The sequence below is a fragment of the Salarias fasciatus genome, assembly GCF_902148845.1.
Source record: "Salarias fasciatus chromosome 7 unlocalized genomic scaffold, fSalaFa1.1 super_scaffold_4, whole genome shotgun sequence".
In the NCBI taxonomy this organism is placed as follows: Eukaryota; Metazoa; Chordata; class Actinopteri; order Blenniiformes; family Blenniidae; genus Salarias; species Salarias fasciatus.
In genome coordinates this window covers 1,909,730-1,920,962 of record NW_021941229.1, presented here as the reverse complement: position 1 = coordinate 1,920,962, position 11,233 = coordinate 1,909,730, and the positions used below count along the sequence as shown (strand labels likewise).

The following is an 11,233-nucleotide window of genomic DNA, read 5'->3' as shown; positions in this document are numbered from 1 at the left end:
TGATGGGACATTTAAATTTTACATGAAGAGGGAGCCATTTTCTAAAATGTACTCTTTCAGCCTCCAGACATCGTTGTGGTGTAAAAAGTGACAAAATTTTAGTTTTCACTTGAAATCAGTTTGTTACCAGGCTGTGAGAGTGCTCAAATATTTATTATCACATATCGGGTTTAGTTACGATCAAACCGTGAAATAAATCCGTACCAGACAGGAAAACAGACACACAGCAACAGGTTATGTATAATTTATTTTTTCTGTCTAGAGTATTTCATCATTAAAATCAAAATGTCAACATTTTAAAATCATATACACGCAAGAACGCATTTAAATGTTAGCACAGCTCCTTAAAAATTTATACATATGTACGGTTTTTTTTTGTACTTGTGGACAGACAAAAGCAGGAAGTGGTGACTGACTGCAGGAGGTGGGACACAGGAAAAGAAGAGGACCCCCCCTCCCCCCCAGTAACAAACCCATTCCTGCTTTCTGAAAAGAGTTAAGACAGTGATGCAAGCCCCTCCCATCAGGATGGGGGGGCAGGGACAAAAAGAGACGTTAAAGTGTCCCGTTCATCCGGGGAATCAGACATAAATACTAGTTTGCACATCATCTGGCTCCACTGCCCCCCTCCACCGTTCAGTAGTGTGCAGACGGGGGGTGGGGTGGGGTGGGGGTCTCGCCGTCTGTCCTTTACATACATTTATTAATAGAAACTATGTTACAGAATTTTTCCCAAGCATGAAATTACAGGCAAACCCACGATCACACCGACTGTACAGGTCCTGGGCGGAGCGTCCACATCCAGAGGGACAGGAGTTAAGAAGCACATATATACAGCTGTCCAGTCAGGGGGGGCCGCTATGGTACACTGAGGGGGGGAGTGACATGATGTTTGATTTGTGGGGCGTTTCCATGCTGCTGCTGCTGTGATGAAGGCAGAGGAAGGACCAATCAGCTTCCTTCACGTTACGGGAGTGTGACGCTTCTTTCTGCACCCTTGTCAGGGTGTGGCCGCGCTGTGGGGGGCGGGGCTGGGCGGGGCGGGGCGCCGTGTGGGGCTTTCATGTCTGGGTCGAGGACAGACGCAGTGATTCCTCTGGAATGAGTTTGATTCAGAGTGGAGAGCGAGAGCAGCAACAGACGAATCATAAGGCAACAAACAACCAGACACAAGCTGCTGATATGGGGCTGACAACACACACACACTCACACACACTCTTCATTCAGCCGAGAGGCTGGAGCAGGAGGAGTTCCTCCACTGAGCACACGTACAACCCGGACTTGAACCAGGGACCATTTACTGTGCTAACCACTGCACCCACCATCACCTCTCTCTGTCATCACATCTTCAGTCAAAACTTCAGTGCTGAGCGGCAAACGAAGTGAATAAAAGCGGCGAGCGGGTTTGAATCCTGCAGGGGAAGCTCGCTCTGACACACACACATACACACACACACACACACACACACTCGCTGATGAACACATGAAGCGTGGGGGGAATCTAACAAGAGTTTCTACACATGACAAAAGAAACAAAGTGTGGGTTTAATGCGACCATCTAAAGTGTCAGTGACCCGTGTGTGTGTGTGTGTGTGCGTGTGTGTGACAGTGAGAGAGAGTGAGAGTGTGTTACTGTGATGAGGCAGGGGGGGCGGAGCTACAGGATGATGTACACTGAGCAGGTTAAAGAGGAGGATGAGGAGGAGATGTAGTCCACACAGCTGGATCTGGCCCCGGCTGATATGTGCCCCCCTGCCCCCCCCTCTCTGGGTGCGGCGGGGGAGGGGTGGATGCAGGGCGAGCGGGGGGGCAGTACGGGGCTCCTGGTGGTCATTAGCAGCCGCAGCCTTCCCTCTGCGGCTGTGGCTCGCTGGTTAGCCGCCCCCCCTGGGGGGCTGACGGCTTGTGCTGGACCCCCGACTCGGCGGCGTTCAGGTCCAGGCTGCCGTCCTGGATGTTCTGGTAGATCTTCTTCGCCGCTTCCAGGAAGGCGTCCTCCACGTTTTCACCCCTGCCAGGGGAGGGCGGAGGTGAGACGAGGGGTGTGTGTGTGTGTGTGTGTGTGTGTGTGTGTGTGTGTGTGTTGTGTGTGTGTGTGTGTACTTACGTCTTGGCGCTGGCCTCCAGAAACAACAGACCTGCAGCAACATGAAAACAAACATCAAAATAAAAGTCTTGGTTCAGGTAAAGGAGAAGACGCTCAGAAATGAACCAAAACGTTCCCCATCAGTCAGTCTGACCCGAGATGGGTGTGTGTGTGTGTGTGTGTGTGTGTGTTTAGCCTGGTGTACAGAGTGTTAATGAGCTGACCGTTCTCCTCAGCAAACTGCTTGGCTTCTTCATACGTCACGTCCCGCTGGGCCTCCAGGTCCGCTTTGTTCCCTATGAGGATGATCACCTGGACACACGCACACACACACACGCACGCGCACACGCACACGCACACGCACGCACGCACACACACAGGAGTGAGGAGGAGCCTGGAGCCGCTGAGTTCATTACTGCCTAGAAGAGTCTGACTGAAGTGAAACATTCCTCCATGTTTACATCTGAACTGCAGCAGCGCCCCCGCCTGGACACTGCCAGACACTACCACTGAGGCCGCAGACCTCGACTCGGGGCCGGACTGACCTGCTGGACCTCGACAGGATGAAACAGACCCTGAACTGTGAGCTGCAGAGTGAACATAATGTTTTAATGTTTTCAGCCCAGCAGGGCAGAAAGTGTCAACATGGAGCCAGTTTAGTGAAAACTCCTCCTGTTGCATTCTGGGGGTTCTCCAGGCACCTCACTGTCTTTATTATAAACACCGAGGCGAATGGTCCGAGTTATCGCGGTGTATTGACCAGGCAGATCTAAGCACTCTGTGCATGTCACACACACGAGAGTGACACAGATGATTTACAGCTAAATCGTTTTCAGAAAGAGAAACCAATTGAAGAAATGGACGTGGCTCCATAGAGACGGGGGGGGGGGGGGGACGGACGGACGGACGGACGGACGGACGGACGGACGGACGGACGGGACGTTTCAAACGGAGGTCAGGAGCAGCAGAGCCGAGGACTCACAGTGTTGGGGTTGGTGAGGTTCCGGGCGTCCGTCAGCCAGCTGCTCAGGTGGTTGTACGTGCTTCTCCTGCACAGACGGAGACGGCGGTTACTATGGCAACGGTCACAGACACACATCCTGCCATCTCCTCAGCAGGAAGACAGCTGAGTCTTTATCCAAACACTACACCTCAAACCCAAAGATGGAGAGAGGAGAGGAAACAGGAGAGAGGGAGGACGAGAGGAGCAGGAAGGAGAATCAGTTCTGCTCAGAATGTTTTGAGGAAGATGGGATGTTTGTTTCAGATGAACCTGAGTAACTCAAACTGGAACATTCTGATTTTATTTACCGTTTCCTGCTAAAAGATGATTAAATCTAAAACTACAACATTTTGCAGTGTTTCATTTCACTGAGCCGGATCAGGTTTCACTCAGTGAAGAGAAGACGAGCGGCTTTTTAGCTCCACCCCCTTCAGTCAGAGTCCTGTGTGTGTGTGTGTGTGTGTGTGTGTGTGTGTGTGTGTGTGTGTGTGTTTAGCATAGCTCCGATAGCATCTGGCAGTTTGTCCAGGGAGCCAGAGCACGAGCGACAGGACAAACTGGTCCAGTGTGTGTGACGGGACACGCCCCTCCCCCCTTGGAGTCCCCGTGCGGCGCCCCCACCTGGTGATGTCGTAGACCATGAGCGCCCCCGCCGCGCCGCGGTAGTAGGAGCGGGTGACGGCCCTGAAGCGCTCCTGTCCCGCCGTGTCCCAGATCTGCAGCTTGATCTTCTGGCCGCTCACCTCGATTATCCTCGTGCCGAACTCCACGCCAATCGTATGAGGGCAGTCCGCCATGACTGTGGACACACACCGGGGTGAGGGCAGTCCTCCGTCACTCCGCACACCGCCTCACCCCAACACTCACACACTCACGAGAAAATATCTGACGGCGTTGTGGAGTGTTGACACCCGGCTTCAGAGTAAACATTGGACAAGAGGTTTAGATAAAAGTCACACTGAGAACCTCTTCCAAAATCTCAGAGTGTGTGTCTGCGCGTGCGTGCGTGTGTGTGTGCAGGATGTCGTGGTGGAGAAGTGAATGGAGAACACAGCATCTGGCCTGTTGAGCACAGTGAGCTGAATGATAATGAACTGCAGCTGCTCAGAGAGGAAGACTCTCACTCCTCTCTCCCGACACACACTTCCGCTGCCACACACAAACACAATCTGAAGCATCACACACACACACACACACACACACAAGTTACAACAAAACACACCGGGCGGCACTTACATTTCTTTTCCGTGAACTGGTGAAGCAAACATGACTTCCCTACCCCCATGTCCCCTGGAGAGAGAGAGAGAGAGAGAGAGACAGGGAGAGAGAGACAGGGAGAGAGAGAGGGGGAGAGAGAGACAGGGAGAGAGAGACAGAGAGAGAGAGACAGAGAGAGAGAGACAGAGAGAGAGAGACAGAGAGAGAGAGACAGAGAGAGAGAGACAGAGAGACATCGGGTCAACATGTGAACTGTTCAGTCATCCTCCTGCAGTGCTGCAGCTCCACAGTAACAGGAAAACAGGCTGAACTGTAATGTTTACAGTCAGAGTCACTCTGTTCTTCAGGTTTGACCACCGCCGTCACGTCTTCCAGGGGCGTCTCACAAATGTTTGAGTCTTTGAGTTATATCTTTGGGGCACTGCTTCCCCTCTTCCAGCTGTGACCATCAATCCATGGTTCAAGCAAATCATGTGAATTATCACATGGTATGAAATGAGTAAACACAAAGTTTGAGTGAAAATGACCTGGAATTAAAAGCCAGATATTATTCCTACTGAATATCTAATCTGTTGTAATCCATCAAGGGTGAAGAGAGCCGGTCTGACCCACTGTTTCTGGGAAAAACTAGCAGCTTGTGTGTGATCAGGCTATATTCTTCACTTTAATATAATTCCTGTTTCTTTCCTTGCTGTCGCGTCGGTTCTCCTCCCTCCCTCGTTAGTTGTGGATATTGGGTTCATCTGCCAGAGCACTTCCCTGCAGTAGTTTGCATCTTACCTATAGCTATACTCCTGTGTGCTGAAGGTTTAGTTCTATCTGTAGATACACTGATTGTAATCCCAGTGAATACCCACCCATGCAGCTCCCTCCACGTCAACATCATACACCCAGGTTCTCCACCCCCGATCAGTACTGCATCCACCCAAACACCAGACGACACGCAGCAGGATCTTAGATCCAGACTGGAAGCTTCTCTCTGAGCTCACTTACCGATAATGATGTATTTGAAGATGTAGGAGTAGTTGTACGGTGCAGTGGCCATTGTGGCTCTGAAAGACAGCGGAGAAATCAACAGTTCAAGTTAAACCTCCAGAACAACAGAAGGGCTTTTCGACACTGTAGCGCTCACACGAACACAATGATCCTCCAAACTAAACATCAGTCGTTCACTGATCAGCAACAAACTGCAGCAAATCTTTACACTGGAAATTAATCCTCAAACCTGAACACAGAACTAAAAACACATTTTAATCTGGAGGAACATTCAGCCAATCACCATTCAAATAATCACTATTCTGTTCCAGTATTTTAAACTTTGTAGATTTTGCAGTTTTTGTTGGTATTTTGAGCTAAATTTGGCACAAAAGTACATTTGTGTTCCTGTTTTCTTTTGAAATGGAAACTTTAAGAATCATGCACTGGCAGGCAGAACTGCAGCCATGAAAAATCAGCACGGGAAAGAAAAACTGAACTGAAAGCCAGCGACCTACACATCCGCCTCAGTTCGAAGCACGCTGATCGTCTTGATCCAAACATGACAAATATAGAAACGGTAAATAAAAACTCACTCTACTGCAATGCTTCGATACACATTACTGACACTCAACAGGCTTTCTGCACGTGACTCATGTTTTCATTTATCACTTAAAAAGGCACATCAGACTTTGGATAGTCCTGGGTGTGTTCCTACACTCATTAAATATCGTTGGTGAAATTCACAACATTACTCACGAGATAGCATACAGCGTCACTGCCACCGGATCATACAGTCTGAACACAGATTTCATATATTCATTTTATTCTTCAGAATAAAGCAGAGAGAAAGGTTTGCAGCAGGGGCGTCACACACACACACTTTAGTTCAGATGACACACACACACACACCCATTTCATCAGACGGGGGTGTGAAATTTTCACAAAACCAAACAATTACTTCAGAAAACTACTGCAAGTTCAAAATGAAGACAATTCTGACTACATCTTCTGGCGCCTTATGTTTGACAGCCTGGTTTAGCACACAGCAGTACAGCAGTCACAGCATTCATCGCCCTCTGTACTGCTTTATTTACATGTTGGATCAGGCTCCTGCACACACACAGGTCTGGGTGGCCTTCCTGGGTTATGAAGCATCTTTGATGCCAGTTATTAGAAAAGTTCTGTCTGATTCACTGAGTCCCACTTGACTGATTTGCAGGGTGGAGGACGAACATCCTGCAGCTCTGACGCCGGTGTGATACCTGATGAGGCTTTCCGTTTCACAGTCCAGTCACAACACGTCTTCATATTTCTCACACTATATCACCAGCACAGGCTGTAGAAACACTAAGACACGTTTGCGAAAAAGCTGAAAGAAGATGCACTTTTTCAGAACTTTGACAGAGGTGCTATAAAGAAGTTATCAGGTTGTTTCAGAAAAAAAAACACGCTATTTCACTTCGAAATGCCAACTTCCCTCCCTTCAAGGATGTTACAGATTGTATGAAGGAGCTTCTGTAGAGAAGTAAATACTTTAAACTTAATCAATCAGCGGCGCCAAGTAAAGACAGTCAGCCTTAAACGTCTCTCTAATCTGAAGCTGACTGGAAACTCATGACTGGAAGTGAAATCAGCGATAAACACAGCGTCATGCTGCCGTTACACTCATACTTCTGACCGTGTCCGGCGGTCTCCGTTAATGCTGACAACCACAAGAAGAGGGAAGATGAGAGAAGCTGGAGGGAGGGACAACGGAAACACAGAAAACCAGTTGAGAAAAGAAAACCAGGATAATGGAGAAGCTGAGAGAGATATAGAAGATCGGAGACACAAACGTCTCAGGCAGGAAACACGGGAGAGCTGCGAGGCTGTTCAGCTGAGATGAGTCAAGATAAAGGTGTCACATAAACCAAGGCTCTATTAAAACTCCTGAATGACTACAGAAAGCCAGTGAACTCTGATTAGTCCTGATAAACAAGACAAATCACATGAAAGATCCATCAAATGGAGACGTCTGGGTCAACTCAGAGGCTTTCTGCTGTGAAACCTTCCAGAAACAAACAAAACATGACAATCTAATAAAGTAGGCGCTTGAAGGGCAACCAGCTGAATTTATGACTGACGTTTACAGCTCTCCAGAAGCTCAGCAGCGGCAATCTCTCAGGCTCAGAGTGAAAACAAAACTCATACACACAATTATCTGTGATTTAAATCCTTGCAGGTGAAGTTAGCAGACAAAACTGTCTTAACTCTGGTTTCACATGTTGACTACATGCTGCATATTAAGGGATGAGCACAACGGCTGGCTACACCATCAGAAAGCCCTGTCCTTGCTAGTCAGCAACAAAAGCATGAGTCTGCTTTATCTGAGTGCAAGGGGCTGCTTCGCTGTCGCACACCCGATCCGCTCCATTAGAGAAACACCAACACCTTTCAGTTAAACATTAGCCACAATGTGCTACGGCGATATCTTTTACCCGGAGACACTGATCCAGCCCTGTTGGGGAGGATAACGCAGCTCATCACCACAATGTCTGAACACAGCCAACTTCCACTGAACCTCAGCTCCGTTTACACGACGACGGTTCGAGTGAAAACATCATTTCATATCAGAACGGTTTGGCTTTTAGAATAGAATAGACTTTTTTTTGTGGCATTGTTTTTGAAAACGATGTCCATCTATACAAAATTAAGAAAATGCTTAAAATGATGGGATGAGCATGTAGGACCATTAGTGGCTGCTGTTTTTGTGATAGAATTGCACACGAGTACAGAACAATACACTCTAAACCTTAACAACGGAGAACACAGACATTCATATGGACAGAACACCGAGCTGGATTGTTGGATTGGATAGGATCTGGACTGAGACCAGGACCAAGAGGATATGGACCAGGAGTCACGACACTCTGGAGGAAAACACTGTTTTGCTCGTGTGCAGACCTACTGTTTGCTCTGGCCGCAGGGTGCAAGACCAGTAGCAGCATTCCAAAATTTGCATTTTCCATGATTTCCATAGAGACAGAGGATTTTTGAAGAGTTCCACCATGGAGACAATAAGTTGCATAATCCGTGACTCCAAGCGCTGTTGTGTTGACACTCAAAATGCCACTTGAATACGTCGGTGTGTAAACCTTATGCTTATACTCATGTCAAATGATGGTGTTCGTGCAACACCAGACATTATAGTATAATGAAATGTAGAATACCAAACCCAATATCTGCAGCCATAACAGGCATTTCAAATCCAATACATGTAGTGACTGAGGACTGTGATAAAAGGCTTCAAATGACTCCTAACACATACGATATACTTCAGAAGCAATGCTTAAATAGAAGAATATGAATATGCAGAATTAAAAGAGGAACGATACTATCAGTGAATGTTTCTATCACTCGATTTGTGTAAAGTTAATCTATTTAGCCTGATTGAGACGAGTCAATCAAATGCATAACATCGTCCGTTTCGTGGTAAGATCCCAGCTTCACGGCCTTTTCTGAGCTGCCTCGTGTCACATGACCCTCATGTGGCCCTCTGTTCTCAGTGTGATGGGAAAGGAGAGTACTGGCGAGGGGAAGAGAGGCAGGGGATATCTCCAACAGGGGCAAAAATAAAAACCAAGTTTCATTCGTGGCACTCTTCCACCCACTTTTCAGCTTTTTGTGCTTGTGACGTGGAAAAAGGCCGCGTGAGGACCCATCAAGGAGAAGGCAATTCTAGTCATGTGACCAGACTGCAGGCTCAGCACTTCGCCGTTACTCCCCGACACACTGAATCCGTTTCCAGAAAAACACTGCTGCTGCCAGCCCTCCTCTCAACCGTCACTCCCCAAAGAGGAGAGCAGAGGAGAGGAGACTGCCATGGAAATCACGACACACGCATGAAGCTAACACACTTCACTGGCTTTCAACAAACTCCTCAATTGATTTTTGGATTTTATTAAGACCAATTAAAGCCAAACAGGGCGTGAATCCTGAGCACATCTCAATTCTCATTACGTTCCCTTTCACAGCCTGAGATAATCCCCCGCCTGCCCTCCTAAACTGTGGACTGAGGGTCAGTGAACTCCACTGTTGGACTTGCAGATCACTGAAACAACTTTTATCAGGGAATCAAAGTATTCAGATCTCTTTTTGTTTGCCATCAGTTGATATTAGAAATGTGCTATAAAAAAGAAGCCATTTAAACTGGATTGCCTGAACTCAGGCTGTAACAGCATGTTTATAGCTCATTATAGACGTTTTAAAATACACATTAACAGAGCATGTATCGTGATAACTGGAAATGGAAATCACTGATGTAAACTAACACAAACGGTGCTGATATATAAGTAGATTTACCTTAAGCCTCCCAAAACACAGGGCAACAAATAGAGATGATGCAGCATTTTGTTTGCTCAGGGTAGGTCTGCCTACATGTCCTTCACTGTGATCCAATAATAGATTCCTTTGCCACTATTTTTTTGTGTTTTGTTTTTTTTGTAGTTTTCACATCGTTTCTATCTGCAGTAAAGAGAAGCGCATCTAAAGAGGAGCCTAGAACAACGTAAGCTAACAAGCTAGCATCGCGAGCTCAGCCGCAACACTGCAATCCAAAGATCCAGCATATTGTCGGGGTTTTCAGAGGAAACACGGGACTTAACGAGGGCGATTAAACTCTCCAATAAGCATTAGGCGGCTGTCCGATGTTAACTCTTTAATGTGACTGAAAACACTGCGGTTCAAACCGCGGCTAGCTTAGCCTTTAGCTTCACGACCGGCGAAATGACAGCGTCGGCTTGTTTAGCTCGCAGGTCTGGCTGAACACACACACACACACACACACATTTATACACACACACACAAACACAACAGCAGACAGAAGCAAGAGGTAAATACATAAGAGGTGACACGGATTCGGTTAGGAAGCCATACGGCCGTACCTGTTCAGATTCACGGCCTTAAATCGGCTGTTTTGACGCCCAAGTTTATGTTAGCCTGTTAACCTGCTGGACCAGCGGATGCCGCTTGACAACAAACCACATAAATCACATCAATTCCGTTGGTCGCCGGGACTGGAAAACATCCAGCAGAAGCAACGAGACTAACTGTCTAATTGTGAAGTTAGTTGTTAAAAAACCAAACCAAAAAAAAAAAAAAACTTGGCCTCGGCGTAATTTCACAATAACCACTGGACTAACGGAAGCTAGCGATAGCTTTAGCATGCGAGTTCATCAGTTAATGAAAGACCCGTACCGGGTTCCCATATAAACCACAGTGTCACGTTTCCTCTCGGTTATATCAACATTTTCTGACTGGTTAACTCATAATAAGGATTACTAGATGGTCAACAACAGATAATAAGATGTGATTCAGCTAGCTGTGTTAGCTTTGCACCTAGCTGCTGCTGGCTAACAGAGGCTCGTCCAACACTCCCAGCTGCGCTGCGGCTGAAACAGCAGCCTCCCTGCGGTGATCAGCCACTGTTTGGGGGGTTTGTTCGCGCGGTGGAGACGCTCCCGTGTTGTGTCCTCACCTGAATTTGAGTGTTTTGAAGCTTTGAGTCGGGCTGCTCGGAGGAGGAGGAGTGCAGGTTATCCTGGCTCAAGTAGGATCTGTGTATCCAAGATGGCCGCGCTCGGCACAGGGTTTCCTGCGCTCGCTACAATGGGCTCGCGGGACAAAGAGCCGAGTCTGCGGCGGGGAGCGTGTGCCAATGATTCATGGAGGGCGCGAGCGCACCTGTGAAGGTGTAGTGACGCCTCGCGCCTCACGCCATGATGTCACCTTTACAGAGCGGCTCGAGCACACCTTCCCAGGTACAGTAACACCATGATGTCACCTTTATAGAGGTTTCAGGTACAGTCTAAAAGTACTCAGTTACATGGTGGAATGTTTTGGTAAATACTTTAGTTATTTTCAAGCTTATTTTATTTTCATGCAGTGAAAGAGAAACTTTCTACTTTTAC

The 11,233-nt window shown here is 47.6% G+C and overlaps 1 protein-coding gene across 1 annotated transcript; it reads right to left on the bottom strand.

Annotated features, from left to right (window-relative positions):
- Nucleotides 1-228: 228 nt before the first annotated feature.
- Nucleotides 229-10,955, bottom strand: rab14l (RAB14, member RAS oncogene family, like). The gene is made up of 8 exons (XM_030085254.1): nt 10,801-10,955; nt 5,301-5,359; nt 4,326-4,379; nt 3,711-3,888; nt 3,069-3,135; nt 2,311-2,398; nt 2,108-2,138; nt 229-2,011 (listed from the first exon to the last, which is right to left on the bottom strand). The coding sequence occupies exons 2-8, from the start codon at nt 5,350-5,352 to the stop codon at nt 1,834-1,836; spliced, it is 648 nt and encodes a 215-aa protein (XP_029941114.1). The 5' UTR covers nt 5,353-5,359; nt 10,801-10,955; the 3' UTR covers nt 229-1,833.
- Between the last annotated feature and the right edge of the window lie 278 nt (nt 10,956-11,233).

Bases quoted from the DNA above. Each gene is read 5' to 3' on its own strand.
- rab14l (XM_030085254.1), bottom strand. From the start codon at position 5,352: ATGGCCACTGCACCGTACAACTACTCCTACATCTTCAAATACATCATT. The intron at 3,136-3,710 runs GTGGGGGCGCCG...CCGTCTGTGCAG, and splicing joins ATGGTCTACGACATCACCAG to GAGAAGCACGTACAACCACC. The intron at 2,399-3,068 runs GTGAGTCCTCGG...GCGTGTGTCCAG, and splicing joins ACCTCACCAACCCCAACACT to GTGATCATCCTCATAGGGAA.